At 34.1% G+C, this 19,659-nt stretch overlaps 2 protein-coding genes and 1 long non-coding RNA gene across 3 annotated transcripts; 1 reads left to right on the top strand and 2 right to left on the bottom strand.

Moving 5' to 3' along the window:
• Positions 1-7,449: 7,449 nt before the first annotated feature.
• LOC105126012 (NADH dehydrogenase [ubiquinone] 1 beta subcomplex subunit 7-like) lies at positions 7,450-10,728 on the bottom strand. The gene is made up of 2 exons (XM_011026718.1): positions 10,212-10,728; positions 7,450-7,662 (listed from the first exon to the last, which is right to left on the bottom strand). Exon 1 carries the CDS (start codon positions 10,538-10,540, stop codon positions 10,235-10,237), a length of 306 nt encoding a protein of 101 aa, XP_011025020.1. The 5' UTR covers positions 10,541-10,728; the 3' UTR covers positions 7,450-7,662; positions 10,212-10,234.
• Positions 10,729-12,167: 1,439 nt separating this feature from the next.
• Positions 12,168-13,472, top strand: ATA1 (TAPETUM 1). The gene is made up of 2 exons (XM_011026705.1): positions 12,168-12,303; positions 12,588-13,472. Exons 1-2 carry the CDS (start codon positions 12,245-12,247, stop codon positions 13,381-13,383), a joined length of 855 nt encoding a protein of 284 aa, XP_011025007.1. The 5' UTR covers positions 12,168-12,244; the 3' UTR covers positions 13,384-13,472.
• A 1,846-nt stretch (positions 13,473-15,318) lies between these two features.
• LOC105125991 (uncharacterized) lies at positions 15,319-19,567 on the bottom strand. The gene is made up of 2 exons (XR_842337.1): positions 18,537-19,567; positions 15,319-15,784 (listed from the first exon to the last, which is right to left on the bottom strand). It is a non-coding gene; the product is annotated as an uncharacterized LOC105125991 (long non-coding RNA).
• Positions 19,568-19,659: the final 92 nt, after the last annotated feature.

Raw genomic sequence — 19,659 nt, 5'->3', positions numbered from 1 at the left:
GGACTGGAGCCCATGGAGGAACCTGGTTTCATGGAAATCCAGCATGCAAAAATCGTTGCTGAGGCTAGGTACAAGGTGATAGTAAATGCTACCGCAGAGCTTTCATGGTTTCGGTCTCTTTTCTATGAATTGGGCACAATTTAGGTGATACTTGTATGATTATAAATACGGTGTTTAATGAATGTGCTAAACACATTGAGATAGTCCACTGTTTTGTTTGAGAAAATGTTACAGCGAGGAGTTACCTGTTGAGTTTGTCGGTTCAGAAGTTCATGGATATTCTAAACAAGCCCTTGTCTGCTAATTGATTTAACTACTTGAAACCCAAGCTGAGCGCAGTTGCGCATACCTCAATCAGTTTTAAGGGGGTGTTGAACTGGCAATTTTTTCAATCTATTTGTTTAGAAAGATCATTGCTTCTTTTTTTTTTAAATGAAAGTCTCTATTTTAGGATGCCATTATTGTTTGAATTGGTGTTACATGCAAGGAATGCAAAAGATCGAGTAAATAGAAGATGTTGATTACAAAAGATCTCTTATCTAACTTAACTAGATTAAGAAGCTATTAGTATTATGGTAATTTTTGTTTTTTTATTTTGATATTTATTTCTTATCTAATATTTTTTATTTTAAATTAATTATTTTTTTGTATTTTCAATTTTTTTTAAGATGCTATATTAAAAATAACCTATAAATAAATTGTCTCTGTGTCTATCTTGTCATTTCTCAGGTGAGTTACACTTTCTGGACCAAGATTACACATAATGCTGTCCTTTTAAGGGCGTGGGGGGTGTTTCCCTGTCTTTCCATTTCTTTCTTCTAACAATAATTTCTTTATCCCCCGTACCCACATGGCCTGCTTTGCACAGTTGAGCTGCTACCCACGTCAAGTTTGACATTCACTTGCAAAGGAAACTTTGTCAAAAAGATGGTGATCTAAAGCACCTGAATTAACCTTTTCCAAATCTTTACCTCGACTCAAGGCCACCCTCCAGCAAAGCTCGTATTATAACTGACCCTGAAAGAGACATTAATTAATAAGCTCGAATTGAAACATAATGTAGGTTTTCCCATCTCCTTTAGGTTGATTCTTTCTCTCTTACTTTTAACCCAAGTCTTCGCGTTTAGTTATATGCTTTTGCTTATAATTGTATGTAACCAGCTAGGAACCATAACAAAATTGTTGACCCACCTCACTCTTTATGTCTGTCTCCGTTCTGACCAAAACGCGATCCGTTCAAATCTTCAGATTGTAGCATCTTTGTGTGGGCGTAGCATTATCAGTGTTCACTCCTTTGTTCTCTATAATTCATGCAAACAATAAATTACGTACACATACAGCTTTGGTGTACTTGAAAACTAATACAAGAGAGAGGTGTAATCTAATTTATTAGATTTTAAATTTATTTTTTAAAATTCACTAGTTTAAGTCTTATAAATTTTAAAACCATTTAAAATTTATATAATTATTAATTTTAAAACTTATAAAATTAGTTTAGATATAACAAACTAGCTCGAACACTTATTTTAATTAGAAAACAAAGAAGCTACAAAAGCTACAAAGAACAAAGGAATGAGGAATGAATAATTTTGGTTGTTGAATTTGTAATATTTCATTCTCATGATCCAGGGGAATGAATAATGATCGAAGGAAGGTTCCCACCATCTTGACATTGTAACCTCAAGTCATCGAATTAGGAAGAAAATTTGAATATTTATGTATCTGTTATTGATTACGTGTTTAATAATGCAGTAATAAATGTTCTCTTGTAAACGAATTTTTTTAAAATATATTAAAATTATATATTTTATATTAGTGTATTAAAATTAAATGATCGAAAAATATTTAAAAAAATACTAATATGTTTTTTTAAATAAAAAAACATTTAGAAAATCATGTTACGTTATAGTAGTAAAAAAGTTTAAAGGGCTTTGTTCTGGGTAAATTATCTACATTAATCTATCAATCCTTTTATGCTGTTATTGTTACTATAGAGTATCTTAATTCCTTTCTTGGATCAAACAGGACGATCGGCGATCATATACAGATGACGGCTAAATGCGAGGCAGAAATATTGGAGTTTTTTTTTTATTTTTATCCTGTGGTCAGAGATGTTCTTGGATCATCCAGTGAATCAAACACTCTCAACTAATCACTTTTCTTCATAAATATGAAATATACATTTTCTATATCCATCTCACATGTTCTAAGAGAATTTTTTTTAAATAATAATATTGAATGATAATATTATATATATATATATATATATATATAATTTCTAATCATATTAATTACTCTTAAAACTTTGACTTGTGTTGTTAGATCAAACACTAAACCACAACAAATAAAAAAACTTTAATATTTAATCTTGAGCAAATCAAACATTGAAAGATATAACTGGAAAAAAAAATCAACCATATAAAAAATTATAATTAAAGAAATGATGGTAAAAATCAAAATAAAAAATAAATTTGAGAGCATCATAAAAATTAAAATTAAAGGGTTAAATTGAAAATAAAAAACTTTAACAAAAAAAAAAGAATGAATGAGAGCTAAATTGAATAAAATAAAATAAAATAAACTTTTGATTAAAGGTTGAAATTGAAAACAAAAAAAAACTTTAATAAAAAAGCCAAAGATAAAAATAAAAAATCAAAAGAATAAGGAACGAATTAAAAAAAATAATATATGATAAATTGTAATTTAAGGACTAAATAACAAACATAATTTTTTTATATAAAAGGACCAAGAATAAAAATAAACAATAAACATAAAGATTGAAATTGAAGAAAAAAAAAAGGATAAGCATGCACTTTCTTTGAAAGAGAAAGAAAAAAAAAAGGAAACAATTATCGATAACAAATCACTCATTATCTGTTATCACATGTTAAAATATGAGGAAGATGACATGGTGGGGCTTTCTAGAACACATCGGAAGGCCATGTTTAACTACTCGGTGATGTCTTACGTGCTAATATATAATGAAAATATTGTTACAGCTTTCCTAATTTAAAATTTTTTTAAAATATAAAATTATTTAAACATCCCTCGTTAATCTGAAAATAACAAATAAATCAATATGAAAGGACTAAAACACCCCTAATACATAATTTATTGTTTGTCTTTTCTAAGAGCAAAGATATATTTTAATTGTAGTCTGAAAAGGAGAAAACAAAATAAGCCCTTCATCAATGACTCAAGTATTTTTTTATATCTTAAGGATAAAAATGTATTTTTAATTTTTTAAAGTTTATAAAAAGACAAAAACATTATCAATTAACATCTTTAAATTTTGTTCACCTGGAAGATAGATGATTATTTTAAATGTATAAAAATATTTGAAAAGACTAATATATCTCCACCTTGGGGTTAGAAGATTGTTGTAATATTTTTGTTAATATTTTGATATAACTTTACCGTGACACACATGCCTTACTAAAAATTGGAAACGGCCTCGATGGAACCTTTGTAAACTTAATTATTATACGCGGATATGATATATATGTACAGAACTTTTCTTTCCATTTAGTCCTCGTGTATACAATGCGCCCGTGGATGCATGCATTAATTTTCAAGGACTTACAAACAAGCACTACTCTAGTTAATTTTTTCGTAACCCTATCATGTCTATGCGCGGCTCAAAATCACTTTGGAAAGTTCAGGCGTTCGAAAAAGAATATGAGGTCATGTGTAATGTTTCTGGAGTTTTGGAATATCACCAATGGCGATACGTTGGCTCACCCCTTTTTTTTTTTCTTCCATGTTTGAAATGCTAGCTTAACACATCTAGGCCGCTTGGCTGATGATCAAGCCATCACTCTTCTAATTCAAATATAAAGAAAAGCGGCACCCCATCAATCTTCTTTTGTTTGTGAGGAGCTAGCTAGAGATCATATGTACCAGATTTTGATGGTTGCAGATCATATCCTATAATAGCCAAGGAACTGGCGAAGTGCTTGGCTCTTTTTTGTGGCATTCTCTACTCTCGTTTATATATATATATGGTTGGAGACGACTCCCAGAGAAAATTAAAATAAAATATCATTAATTGACAGAACAAAAAGAGGGTGCCTTCTCGTCTCAGATGGGCCCCTAGAATATGTGATGATCGAGGCAGCAGGACCCGCCATTGCTTGACTTTTTGGACCTTGATAATTGAAGAGTGGAACAGGGTTGTTGAAAAGTAGAAGGTCGATTTTCGTTTTCTCCTTTTTATCTCACTGGCTGGCTCTAGCCTCTGGTCATGCACGTAAACCAGCCATATGGAATGATGCATTGCCTGACCTGGCAAAGAAAATGGCAACATTCCTTGGCATATACGTTCTGGAATTGCTCTTTTTCGTCCAGCACACTTTTGATCGAATTCTTCTAGATCATCACAAACCAGAAGAAAAAGATCAATGTGTTAGGTATTTTCGATCCCATTCTCACCAATGCCAATTGTATTTGTTTACTATCCTCTTCTTTTCAAGTTTCTACTCAATTAATTCCTCATTGCCGTAAGAAATCTTGTTTGTAGGTGTCGTGTCCCTTATTATAGGCCATATTTTGATGATTTTTATTTACTTCTCATCTTGCAACGAGTCATTCTTTTGTTTTTTTCCCCCCAGTAGACTTGTTTAATATCTCCTGCATTAGTAGAATTTAGGAATCATCAGGCACCCACTACATATTGCAATATTAATTTCAATCCATTAAATAAAATAAAAGAAGGAAACTTTGACTACCATTAAAAAAAACACATCTCGTGGAAAAAATTGGTTGTGTTCCTGTGATTCTCCATAACAACTATATTTCACTTTTTAGTAATTTTGGCAATTTGAAGATCTGGAAAATCATGATATATAAAGGTTTTAATTTTTAGTTTTCAAAATATTTTTTATTTTTATTTATTTTTGACATCAATATATCAAAAAAAATCAAAACCCCCTAAAAGATGTTAATTAATAACTAAAAGTAATAAAATTTTATAAAAACGCCATTGAATTCCAATACCGAACCGTTAATATTAATATTATAATCATGTTCTTTAATTTCCACGTGTGTCTAAAGACGGATTCGAGAGAGGATTCCAGAGAGGGAGAGGAGAAAAGAAGAAGAAGATGGTACCCAATTTTTCAAACTTCGAATCCGAGAAAGTAGTTTAGTCTTTGCTGTAACTTTTAATATAGTATATCAAGATCACCAACTCATGCTACTAATTTTAACCTAAGCAAGAGCATTAGGGTGCAAATCACGTGCAAATCGTCTCTACGTGTATTTGGGTTACCATATTAAACAGCAATTAATCATGTTTCAAAAAGTTTGAATAACAGGACAGATTCTTCATTCCGTGCAGTTTGTCGAATACATGTGGAAAAGTCCTGAATCGCAGTTTCACACCTTCACAACTTCAAAGGTCGAGGACAATGGTGGGAGTACAAAATCTCAAACAAATCCAACGGAGACCTCTTTTCCTGTTGGGAAGAGAAAGAAATTAAAGGAATGCAGAAAAGAATTTGATATAAACGGTGTCCAGACCCAAGTCTCCCCTGCACATTAGTGAAACTCAGCTACCTTCAGTACGTATAGCTAGTTTACTCGGAGGTTGTCTTAGTGCGAAATCGATTTAAAATGAAATGGAAATAATTCAACACTATTTCCATTTCATTTTAATAGTTTAATTGATGAAAATTTTTATTAACTTTTATATTATTAATTTATCTGTAATTATTTCATTGATAGGATTATGAAGAAAATATTTATTAGAAAATTGGTTGTCAATAATATCAAGTCTATCATTAATAAATTTATTGATAACTTTATAAATAAAATAAGTACATTAAAAAAAATACTTACTTTATTCCGTAATTAATTCTCTATACAAATTATTAGTATATCACCAATAAAAAAACTATATATAATTTTGATGGCGAGTTAACAATCACAATGTAATTGCAGAAATTCTTGCCTTATCACTATTTTTACAACTGCCTCATTTGACACCTTTAAGGTCCATACCAGTGTTAAATCCTTATTGGTTTGATCAGGAACCTGATAAATCACAATTTTACCAGTGCAGCTTGACACCAAACACCAAAATCTACAAGAGACCCGGTCAAACCCAGCTAAAAACAATAAAATTTGTTCGGCTGAAATAGTGGATCCAGTATTAACCTAGGTTTTTATGTAATAATTATATAAGTTTTATAAAACTCAAATTAATATTTTTTTAAAAATAAATTTAAAGTTTAACCAATTAAATTATACCTCCTCATGGTTAATTAATTCACTTTCTTGATCGGTCAAATGCGTGCCATTTATGAAACCATATTACTAGTTTTGTTACTCTTTCTGTAAATCATGTCAAAAACTCTTCTCTGCCATGTAAATCATGCAAGACTGCCCTCGCAAGTCCAACGGGCCTTCTCCATCTTTCAAACCGTGAAGCTGTAGCTGTTCGCGGGCCTGGTCAGTGGTTACATGAAAGAAGAAGATGGTGGCGCTTGTATTTTCGTTGTTGCAAGTTGCAAGCTCAACTCTCCTGAGATCAAACAATTCATTAAAATCTCAGTTGGGTCTCATAGTTTTCTACTAGAATGATGAATGAATGGGTCCATATCACAGAAGAAAATCAAACACCTTGAAGAATCAACTTCTCTTGAAAAGAAAACTCTCTTCTAGAAGTTTGATAGTGGATTTCAAATTAGATTAGGCTTGATTCAATTGAGAAACAAGCACTAGCTATTAGCAAACCGGCTCACGTGAAACTTCACTTCTCAATTTCCATCCTGTCTCCAGTTCTCTCAAGTAATTTGGTGCCATACGAACAAAGCAGCACCGAGCAAACAATTGCATACTGCTTAATCATGTTTACTCTCCCTTCAACTTGGGTCCCTAAAGGACCATGATTCCATTTTTTTTTCCCAATCTCGGAATCCACTGCACCATAACAAATTAAACTCAGCCCAACAGCCTCCCTCTTCCAAAAAATTATCACACATGTTCAGGTCGTTCACACCGAAGCAATTTGAGTCGTTGGCTCCGTTGAGCCCCAACGACTGCATGATTGGTTCAAAATATGGATTTAGTCCACGGATTTTACGAGCCTCTATTCCTCACTTGCAATGTTTGGTTCAAAATACCACTCACATTATCGGTGAGTGGGATGAACCCATACAGAACCAGGCATTGACGAGGTTATGCTATGTTTCATCCAATTCCTTCCCAAGAAAGTTAACGGGGATGTCCTGTAATTTTTCAATTACATTCTTCACGCTTGCGATGCAGAGAACGGAAAGATGCATCCACAGTCAACTTGGTTTAATCGGTGCCCAAAACTCACTGTTGGAAATCCAATCTCACATCTTTTGCTGCAAAGGTCTCTTCTGTAGTCATGAAGCGTAGCCATGGCACCTGCTATGTCTGTTTGCATAATAGCTACCAACTGTAATGCTACTGTCACGAGTATCATCCATAAAGTTCAATTTTGCCAAATTCAAATCCAGTAAAAGATGAGAAACATGAATTATCTGAGCCAGTTAGGAACTTATTGCATGAAAAAGTATAAGAAAATTATTGAGTATTTTACATTTGACTTCACAGACAGTTCCCAGTGAAACTACTTCCCACCAACAGCAGCCAAAAAATCTTAGGATCCATTTCTCGTGATTTCAAAGCTCCCTGCCATTAGTATCATGGATGGAACATGCACAGTAAAGTAAGAACCAGAAACCAAAACAGAAATACAGGAGTAGGAATTAAGCAGTAACTGCATAGAGGAAAAATAAGTATATGTATAAAAATAACAAGTAGATTGAAAGTCAAATTGACACCTATGTCTCCAGAAGATTGGAGTTGATGAATTTTTAATATTCTTTCATTCCAAAAACGTAGCAAAGAAAGTTGTCACCAGCAACAAACCCAATTATTACAGGTATGGATCATCCTCATTGATGTCCATGTACATATCTTTCCACTGCATGTGCTCCAAGAATGTCTAAGATCACAACTAGCATGTCCCAAAAAATTGACTTGTATGAAACATGAAGTGTCACAAGTCCTACTTTGTTAATAATTATAACAAGTGCAACAATATCTAAATCAATTTCAAAGATGAACCTGTGCCAATAAATGATCACATGTAGTACGACCTTTAAAAACTTCACTAGTTGAATTATGGATCTGCTTTTAAGTTGTTGATTTGATAATTTTAGTATCTTTACTACAATGTTTCAGGCTAAATGCGCTTAGCTGCACCTCTAGCAGGCATGCATGTTGTTATGGTCTTTCATGTGCTTCATGTCAACGGTGAGAGTTTAGTCTCATGTAAGATACAGCGAACAAAAAAGAAGGAACCCATGGAGAAAAGAATGGCAGGGGAAACTGCTCATTAAACTTTTCAAAGTGAATAATAGATGAAATGAGAAACAGAAAAGATTTTGCAAGGGCCACGTGTCTGCACTAAACATTACTGTCCCCAACTTGCTTCCAATAGTTTCCCCACATCCAAACTTATTATGGAATAATGTACTGATGTTTGTGGCTCCTGACGGAGATTTCAAGGGTTTCCTGTCAATGTTTATCCTACTCAATTAAAAACCAAACAAGTATGCTAGAGATAATCAAAATCCCCAACTCTTTTTTCCCATGCAAGTGGGGCTTGTTCATATTACATTAGATTAGTTTTATCATACAGCAAAGGCAGCCAAGTAACAAGAGTCAGGAGTAGGTGGTGATTTAAAGTAAGATACAGGAAATGGTTCTAGAAGCAAATAATAGGTACCTCTTCGCTTAATAATTTCTTGCAAGAAAACATAAATCATTAGAATTGATTACAGGTTTAACTGAAACAGAAAGTTCCCAATAAATCAGAGACTTTACAATCATTTGATTGTCATCTCCCATAACTACCACTACCATAATGATGTTCCCTAAAGGAAAATGGAGAAGTGATCATCAAGTAATTCTATGTGAAGAGGGGATTTCCTAAATTTGATACCAAGTAAAATGATTGCCTTCCATATACCTATGTGTACTGTGTTTCAAAATTTGAGTATTTGGACTTGGAATGGCACTATTAGTTTGAACTAGCTGGTCCATCTAGATATGAGCTACCCCAACCTATCACAATATCAACTGGGGTCTGAGACCCTACCAAATTCCCATTCTTGCTCTACATGTGATGCACACCCTATATTTGAACCTTAACTTGGCAGAAGCAACATTCGCCGCTTCACAAACAACCAAATACATTCAATAACTGACAAAGGCCACGGAAAAATTCAGTCATACTAAAAGCTACTAAAAAGATACTAAGCACTTCTATGAGCCAACTTCAACACTAACTATAATGTTTTGAGAGAAAGGTCACAGGAATTGTGGAGGACACCTACAATACACTGGGAAATGTATGCTTCCGGAAAAGTATTCATGGTTCAAAAGTTGATATACACAACAAATAATCTCATGCATTTTGAACAAAGTTATCATTTTAAACTAGTTGATCTTCTTGAATCACCCTAACATATCACATTAATAAGCTTTGGGCATCCTTCCACATTTCAGTTCCATATTAACATTCACCACTTCACTACCATTCAAACCTGATTGATTGATTGACCATAAAAAAAGGAAACCCCTTCCAACTAAAAGAGAATCCTAGACTCCTAGTTCACTAGATGCAAAATTATGAGTTAAAGGAGGCTTTAGATTTCACACAGACAAATCGACCACAACAAAGAATCTAGCATCATCGACGAGAGGGAAGCAAAGGAAGCCTCCAACTAGACAGTTCAGAAACTTCATTATGAATTAAGCTTAGAAGCATCAATTATTAACTGAAAAAAACCACAACCTAGGTCATAAAATCAAAAACCAAATCTCTAAATTCAATAACCCAATGACAAAAACCCAATTATTAGTAACCTACCAAATTATAACCAGAAAACCAAGAAATGCGAACAAAAGCCCATAAATTACAATCAAACTCTAGACTCGTCCAAAATTTGCCCTGATAATCTGAAAACTTTAGCTCAACATAAACCCACAAAATTTGCCCTCATAATCTGAAAACTTTAGCTCAACATAAACCCACCTTGGATAAACACCACTAAAACTTATTAACCCACTAAACAAAACCTCCCAAATTTCCCAAAAAATTCCCAACAAAACCAAAATACCAAGTCCAACAGAAATCGATCAAGGTTAAAATTTAAGAAAAACCCACGTACCAGAACATTGAAAGAAACAGAAACTAAGCATTTGCAGTCTTGGGAATGAGAGGGATGGTTCCTTGTTTGTGGGATTGCTTGAGGTTGGCCTCAGCTTCACGGATCTTCCGCATCTGAAGCATTCGCTCCATGACAAGTTCATACTCACACTTCTCATATATATGGCGCTCGTTCTCACACTTCCATGGAAGAAAGAACTCGGCGTGCCTACACTTGTTGAGTGGGATCAGCAAATGGGCGCATTGGTCTCTATATGGAATAGGGACCCTTGCCTCCACCATTTCTTCCTGTGTTGCTATCATTGGTTTCGTTGATCCTAGCACTTCCATCTCTTTCTTTTCTTTGATTCTTGGATTTTGCCTGCTAAATTAAAATTATGCCTCTCCTCTCCATTCAGTTCCGGCAGGTGTTTCTCGGACTTCAGTTCTCATGTTTTGGAGACTGTAGCAGCCGGACCGGGGGAGGATAGTGCTGTGGGCTTTTGGTTTAGGTTAATTTTCATTGGGCCACTGTGGCCTTCTCTTTCCTGCTTTTCAATTTTGAGTGATGCACTCTGTTTTCTTCTTCTTCTTAAAATTCTACCTAAATAAACTTTGGAATTAAATTCTAAGAACCTGGCAGTTTGTATTTTTTTATCTTTTGGTAAATCTTTATATTTATCAATAAGAAAATATTTTTCTGACTCATTTTTTTTTAAATTTTTAAAAGGTAAATTTATATATTTCTAAAGAAATATATATTAATTATTTTACTCACTAAAAAAAAGCATTCAAGTTTCATGAAATTTAATACCTTTCGAACCAAATGAGATTTAATAAACACTTCTATTCCACGCCGCTCCAAATGATCCAAACACATCGTCGTTCTTCTCAATTCTTCGAATTATGTAGTTTATTCTTTTTCACTCATCGGTAAGTATAATTGCTAAATATTATAATAGATCAAATGAGTTATTTAAAAGTAAATTATATTTTAAAAAATAATTAAATTGATTGATTTGATAGTTAAGGAGATAAGCTAATTTTCTTCGAAGTTATAACATGAAATTATCCTTAAAGCCATTTATTTTTATTTTTTTTCGCACCGTTTATTTATAAATTATCTTTGAGATATCCCTTAGCATAATAATAATAAAATATTTTGCAGACAATGAGGTTAATTATTTTAAGGGTTCAAGAAATCTATGAAAATAAATGGTAAGACGCCAAATTGTCATTTTTTTTTATTTGATCATTTATATTTCATGCTAATCCTGTAAATTCTCATCATCTTTCAAGTAACTATATATTAAGTGAAGTTAGTATTACTTGATATCATGGATTAATCAATTATGAGATGACATATCATTTTATTTTATTTAACCGCAACATCATTTTAATTAAATAAAAATACAATGAATTAAGTTTATTTAATAATTTCTCTCTTTAATAATGATTTTTTCTTAAAAAAGAAGAAGAGGAAGAAGAAGAATACCACGGGTCCCATCCCACCATGAATGTGAGATTTTGTGAATCTTTTTTTTTCATATATTAATTTTGTTAAATAAAATTTTTTATACTTAATTAGGTTTAATTAGTCATATTTAATTAGCTATTTTAGATTTGGATATAGATAATATAAAACATGCATCCATTACTGTCCCTGCTCTACGATTAGCCTTTCATTGAAAAATAAATATAGATTACCCTTTCCTTTCAAAGAATATGAGCATTTCAATTCACTTTTTTAGCTTTGCAACTGACCTCATTTAACTGGCATATGCAGTTGCCATGTATAATAAAGAAAACGAAGTTCTGCTAGCTTACAGTTTCGAAGTGGTTGCAATCAAGGAACGAGAAGAGCATGCAAGGGTAAATTACAGAACTTTTGTTCTCAGAAGAGGAAAAAAACAGTAAACTATAAACCTTTCAATAAGCACCACTAGTTTTTAAACATTAACCTTTCAATAATCTCCATTATTTCTCGTCTCTACAAATCTTAATGTGCCGTTATATAATAAGCATGCATTTTCCAGAAGGCATTTTCGGTATGCCATGGAGCCACATATTGTTCGGAGGCTTGATGATGATGTCCAGAGGACAACTTCAAAGAGGTGAGTTCCAACTTTTATGATCTCGATGACCTTATGGAGATTGTCTTTTGGCCAATTTTTTCCAAGAAAATTAAGTTCTGAAAACTTTTTTCTAAGTGAGATTCGCAAAGAATTGAATACCAACTTAATCTTCTTTGACAATTGAGCAGGTATGAATTTTATCAAATGATGGTTTATATTTTATCTAACTAAACCTCATTACACATATGGGTTCTTGCAATCTCACTCACGTGTAAGCTGTTAGGAGATCCCAAAAACCAAGATGATTGAATTTTGCTTGTTAGGTTGATGGGCAAAGTTGCAGTCATAACTGGTGGTGCTAGAGGCATTGGGGCAGCCACGGCAAAAGTATTTGCAGAAAATGGAGCAAGTGTTATCATTGCTGACATACTCGACAACCTAGGGACCTCCCTAGCTGATTCCATTGGAGGCCGATACATACATTGTGATGTTGTGAACGAAGCTGACGTAGAATCAGCTATAAATCTTGCACTGGCATGGAAGGGGAAACTAGACATCATGTTCAACAATGCAGGGATTTCTGGCACTGAAGGGAGCATCACCAACATAGACATGGAGCAAGTGAAGTACTTGCTCTCAGTTAACGTCAACGGAATTCTACATGGAATCAAGCACGCTGCAAGAGTCATGATCAAAGGCCAAAAGGGAGGGTGCATCATATGCATGTCAAGCTCTGCAGCCATCATGGGAGGCCTGGGATCACATCCATACTCACTGTCCAAAGAAGCGATTATCGGATTGATGAGAAGCACTGCGTGTGAGCTAGGGGTACATGGAATTCGTGTCAATTGCATTTCCCCTCATGGTGTCCCCTCAGAGATGCTTGTTGGTGCCTACAGAAAGGTCCTTGGGAAAAAATATATGACACCTGAAGAAGTGAGCAAAATTGTTGGAGAGAGAGGGAGTCTTTTGAAAGGAAGAAGTCCAAGCCTGGAAGATGTGGCACAAGCTGTAATGTTTCTTGCCAGTGAAGAAGCTGGGTATATAACAGCACACAATCTCGTTGTTGATGGGGGTTTTACCTCTGCCAGTAGTAACATGAGTTTCATCTACCAGTAGTCAAAACAGAGGAACAAATGATTGCAGGAAATTAGTAGAAAAAGGAATTGAAATGGAAAAATGCAAGCTACTTTGACGGTTTAACTTGATTTAAAGTTCCAATCCAAGCTATCTACCAACGAATACATGAGAAAATATACCGAAAATCAGGATAACGTTTCAGTAACTTTAGGTTCCTAGCGTTTCTTTGCTGTTTCGTCCATCATTTTGAAATAGATAAGATTCATCCAATTGCTACATCTGCCACTTCCTGGGGGTATGGCCAAACTGCAATGACCGACCATTCCCATTTTACCTTCATCAAGTAAGAATTTATTTGGAATCTCCAAGACCCTTAACAGAACATCGTAAACTTTCACATCTTGTCCAACAAGAGGAGTAAGTAAACTGCAGATGAAACTCCAATTATCATTTCCCTTGAATTATTGAGCCAGACTGGATATGAATTAGACAGGCATATTATGATATACACTCGGTCAACTTCGTCCTTCAGTTATCGGACTACCCCCAACTACCGGCTGCCTCCTTGAATGAAACATCCTGAATCATCTCCCGATATCATGTGGCGGAACTGCTACTTTTTAACAGTAATTAATAGATTGGCCATCAAACCTGACCAATTACTAAATCCATTCACAAGTTGCAGAAACGTGTGTCTAATGGAGATGTGACTCCTTCTCTATATTGATATGCATACATTCTTGATGATTAGGACTGAGATGGCTAGAAAACTTGTGAAACAAATTACATTGAAAGACTGGGGATCCGAAAATGCTTAAGTTAGCAAGAACATGGGAGGAAAAGAGCTTGAAGAGGCTGTATTATGTGATTTGGTGTAAGATGGTGATGGAGTATTGATAATTCTTATCCTGAGGCTCGTAAGCCTTGACAACTTGCATAGAGTCATGACAAGGGAGTCAATTCCTCTGCCATCTATGATTTTTTATCATCATTAAGAGATAAAAAGTTTTAGGAAATGGTGGATCACTCTTGAGGGTGGATGCTGGTGACATGTACATTGTTCCCTTGATAAAAATAGCCCTTGACGCGTACAGTTCAAGAGGCACTGCGTGCTACGTAGACATGCGCACTTTTAATGCATGTATAATCTGTATTTGTCGCAGGTTTGAGGCAGTATAGATTAACCCGGAAAGCTTTTGTCCGGTCATATTATGGCCGGATTTCTCTGAAAAGTCCAAAGGTAAACAAGAGCTGCGTTCCCCCCCGCCCAGGTTGGGCACATCCTAACCGGATTTAATCTTAAATCCGATTTAATAACTATGCATACGAGAAGACTAACCTGGGGGAGCCTGCCCCTCAATCTATTGAAGTCCAAGTACAGGCAGCAATGTAAGGATGTTAATTAGCTCATGAATCATGCTAAAGCCAAACAAATGCATTATATTAATTTTCAGTAATCATCAATTCAATAATTTCAGTTGAGATGTTACAAAACCCGGTATAAAGTATTTTTAATTAAAAATATATCAAAATGATATTTTTAAATTTGTTATTTTTAAATTTGTTATTTTTAAAATAAGTACATCAAAATCATCCACAAATACTTTTAAAAAATATTATTCTAATATTTTTTCAGGAAAAAAAGTCTTTGTAATGGAAGAGCAAACACCCACGTAAGAAGAATAGAAGATGGTCATTTTTAACAATCATGTAATTTAATTTTTAGTGTGTTTATAGTTTAAAAAGATATATTTTTAATTATGATTTAAAAAAAACATGTATTTAGTTAAAACAGCTGTGAGATTGATTTTTTGTATGAAAAATAAATAAATAAAAAATAAGTTTTTATAAATAAAAAATTAATTATTTTATCTTATAAAAAACAAAATTTGAAACCTAACGTTATATATATATATATATATATATATATAATCCACTGTGAAGTACAGAAAATATTTAACCAGTGTTGTTTTGTAAAAGATAGAAGATAACAAAATATCAAACAACAGTATACTGGGATGCATTCAGTTCAAGCAAGCCCAACTAACCATTTGTCTTTCATTAGATTTTTGGGTCAAACATACTGTTCTTAAGTGTAGACAGGCTCAAAGCTTCGTGGATCACCTCGACCTCTTTAGTCAACGCTCGAGATCATTTATCAGAAGTGATCTCAGGATCAGTATTCGCTCTCAAGTCGTTGTCAGCTATAATGAGATGGTCGGTTTTAGACCCGGCAAGGCATGGCAGAACCCATCGTGATCCGATATTTATGAGTTGATTATGTACTGCACTCCCCTTTGTACTAACACAGCAGATTCAATATTGTACTGCGCCGCCTCTTGTACTTACAGATCGTATATGTTTAGTACAGGGAGAAGCCCTAGAAATACGTTCCAGCCTCCAGGCGATGCCAATGAAGCTTCGTGTAGCTTTTCTCCGCCTAAAATCCAAAACAGAAACAACCCGGTTATATTTCATTGATGGCCGGCTAGACACAGGATTTATCAGATATTTTTTGAGTTTATCACTTGAATGCTGACCGAATATGGATGAAAAGTTGTTCTCTGTTTCCTTTTCCTCCACATTCGGTCAATGTTCCAGTGATGAGCATGAATGGTCGGAGTTTTGCCAGTTTGAGCTGAAATGGCTAATCTCAAAGCTTGCGGCCCAGAAAGCCTAGATTTTGCCACTCAGGAGTATTGGCTGCAGAGCCCTATCATAACAATGACTGCCGTCTTACAAAGAATTGAAAACTGAGGGGATAAGGAATTGAAGAAAAATGGCAGACCGAAATTGCCACCAGCATCGCTGCAGGTATGCAGTCCACAGGTAGGGAGGGCAATAGTTAAAAATGCATCTAGAGCTAAACGGTAGGGGTGCGCAGTGAGCCTGAATAATTTGATGGGACTAAGGGTTTTGGAAAATAACATGGAAAAATGGCAAGCGAGCATGCATTTCTTATTCGACGATTGATATATAAATTTTAACTGCCATGAAAAAAAATTCTAAAATTAGAGTTGGAATACCAGCTCACCCCTTCACTATTCATATATAAAGATGGCATTTTTATTTATTTATTTATTTTGCATTTCCCCTTTCATTTATACATTCCCCCCTCTTTTTTTTCTTTTCTTTTTTCATCCCATTTATATTCTAAATTTATCTTCATAAATTATTTTAAACTTTCTTTCTATAAAATTATTTCAATTTCAAATAAATATCTTTTTGATTAATTTTATAAATACCTATTTTTATTATTATATAATTAAAAAATATTTTTTTAAAAAAAAAAATTCTTAAACCCAGTAACGTTGATCATTCAAAATGCAAATTTAACAACCAACCAATATATTAATATTTCAATATTAAAAAAATCACAAATCATACTTTTTGTCACTTTTTTCAAGTTTTTAGACTCCAAATCAAATCAATATGAAATCACATCAAGATGCTTGGTAAGAATCTATATGAGTTGGAAAATTTTAAAATTAACCTTTTAAATTAAATTAATAACAATATCATATAATTTTTTTTATTTTTTTAATGTTCAAAATTGTTTTGATTCAACAGCAGCGATTGCCAACCTGCAACCTGTAATGATCTTGCATGACATTTACATGATGCCCATGTCTGATAAATCTGACTCCCCGAATCCTGATGAACAAAATTTTATTTCAAAATTCAAAACCCCACTTGTTTGGGGGTAGACACCATGCATTTCCTCAGTTCAAAATTAACAGCTGTTCTGGGCGAACAAAAATTGGAAAGCCGAGGCACGATTTGAAGAAAGCACAGCAGTGGCCTTCTATGACGGTAGGAAGGTGCGGATTTATCTGATTGCTGATTACCCCAGAAAACCAGACAGATGCGGTAATACATAACAGCATCTATGCTAATTATGATGCATACCACCCTGAATAATCAGAACATAAAACTAGCCTTTAAGGCTGCTATATAACGCAGCTTGGAACAGCGGAACAGTATCAACCTGCTGTTCAGTCAAAAACTGTCAAAGCAGGCTTCGAAGCAAGTCCTCAAGCTGCTGGTGGTAAGATCCAAGAAAAAAAAAATGACAGAAAGAGATCCATAAGAAGAATATATCCCTGGAAGTTCACTCCTTTTGCCATCAGGGTTCGAGAACTTAATTTAACAACACTTGTTTACGCAGTTGTTTCATTTATGAACATGAGCTCCACTGCACAAGTATGGCTGTCCATCAATTTGCAACTGCAGAGCCACAAAAGAGCCCTACGAGCTACCTCAGCTTAAAAAAAGATTAATGTACAACATCCTTGCTCCCATGTGAATCGTTTCGAAAGATCCCCGTTCATGCAAGGATGAACTCTAGATTAGATAGTCACTTACATTTTAACCTCTATGAGCTGACACACACACACACACACACACACACGTTTAAATACATACAAACATACATATATTTATATATAAGACAAAAGTTTGTGTACACACACGTTTAAATACATACAAACATACATATATTTATATATAAGACAAAAGTTTGTGTACACACACGTTTAAATACATACAAGCATATATTTATATATAAGGCAAAAGTTTGTGTCTGCAATAAAAGAAGTGAAAGATCGGGCTTGACAGTCTAATAATGCTTTCCTGTCACTTGATATAGAAAATTTTCAGTATTTAAAATTTTGGTCACAAAGCCTTTCAAGAACTTTGCCAGTTTGAGTTCCGCAGGAAGTCTCCAAGAGCACATTTTATGTGACGGTGATTTTAATTGAACACTCAGACTCCTTTGTATTGGTTTGTGTCCATGAACATGCATGCACCTATAGAATTTCTTAGATTTTTTCTATGATCGGAGTGAAATGACAGGGTAAAAACAAAAATTAAATGGATTGTTCAGGCATGGAGGCTACAGCAAATCAATAACACAACCACTCTTGTCACCTGACGAGCCCCGAAAACAGTGGTGGCATAAGACGTCAAAAATAGATACTATAATCGATAACATTCACTAATAAAATCAGGTTCCGTGAAATGTAAAAACACAAAAATAAAAAGCAGTAACAAGCAATGCCACATTACAAAAAGAGACTGAAAATTATCTGATCTGATAACCTTTAATTATCAAAGCAATCTATTCCATTCTTCATCTCATGAATCAATGACGGACATCTAAGATCGACAGAAACAATGAGTTGAAGTGTTACCTGATACTGCAGTAATGTTCTTGCTCTTTTAGAACAAGGGACCCCTTTGTCTTAGATTACAATCCTCAAGGCAGCTGCATCTTCTTAGATTTCAGGATGCTCAGACATAAAACCTTGCCACGCTTTTTTCTACCTGTGTCTTACATACAGCAAAACCTACCATTTAAGAATCAACAAGAGAATATCAATTGAGAAACTGTCAACCATATACTCAAAAGGAACCTCTACCTTGTTGCTCACCCAACAGGTCTAAGTTTACCATGCTTTATCCCCATTTCTATCTTGTCCAGATGCAACAATGCTCGAAAATAAAAGTACAGCTCCAATCCATGACAAAAGACACGAGGAAGAACAGGTTTCACGGATCAATCAATCAGGTAGGATAGATGAAAGCTAAAATTTAATCTAGTCATATCTCACAATTCAGGTCTCATAGGTGGGGTTTTGTCACAGACCCTTCAAACCTACCCTGGATATAAGATTCAAGCGCCAACAGATTCAGTATCAAACACCTAACTCCAACAATTTCTATTTCTATGCCACTCATAAATTACAACAAATGCTGTCGTTGCTCCTACCAATACACCAAGAACAAGAATTGTTACTCCCACTTAGATTAATGTTATTAATTACAAATAGAACACTGCAGGAAATCTCCAGAGTAACAAACTGGGTTCCCATTGTTTAGGCTGATCAGGATCAGAATCTTTCTACAGCAGTGATCAACATGCTACAATAGTTGATTTATAATCAAACTCGACATCGACACTTAACCCTCTTTTTATATTTTACTTAGCTTGGTAACCCCCCAACATCTCATTTGCTTAATTATTTTCCACATATCACATGCAAATAATAGGAGATGACTTCATCAAAAGTAAAGAGTACCTTTAACAAGGAAATTTAGAATTAAAAGAACATCATCATCCCTCAATTATATACTAAATCAATTTAAATTAAAAAAAAAATATTGACGATTTTTAAGATTCAAGTTATAATAATCCCTCAATTTAAACAAACGCCTTTCTTACATTTCCTCCAAAACCACCTTAGCTTCTTTAAACCTCTCAGACTCAATCAACTTCCTTCCCAAAATCCTAAAATTCTCGCTATCGAAACCCTC

Source organism: Populus euphratica, unplaced genomic scaffold, assembly GCF_000495115.2.
Source record: "Populus euphratica unplaced genomic scaffold, PopEup_1.0 scaffold1.1, whole genome shotgun sequence".
Taxonomy (NCBI): Eukaryota; Viridiplantae; Streptophyta; class Magnoliopsida; order Malpighiales; family Salicaceae; genus Populus; species Populus euphratica.
Note: the sequence above shows the minus strand (reverse complement) of the source record. Positions and strands in the feature narration are given on the sequence as shown.

Bases quoted from the DNA above. Each gene is read 5' to 3' on its own strand.
- LOC105126012 (XM_011026718.1), bottom strand. From the start codon at position 10,540: ATGGAAGTGCTAGGATCAACGAAACCAATGATAGCAACACAGGAAGAA.
- ATA1 (XM_011026705.1), top strand. From the start codon at position 12,245: ATGGAGCCACATATTGTTCGGAGGCTTGATGATGATGTCCAGAGGACA. The intron at 12,304-12,587 runs GTGAGTTCCAAC...TTTGCTTGTTAG, and splicing joins CAGAGGACAACTTCAAAGAG to GTTGATGGGCAAAGTTGCAG.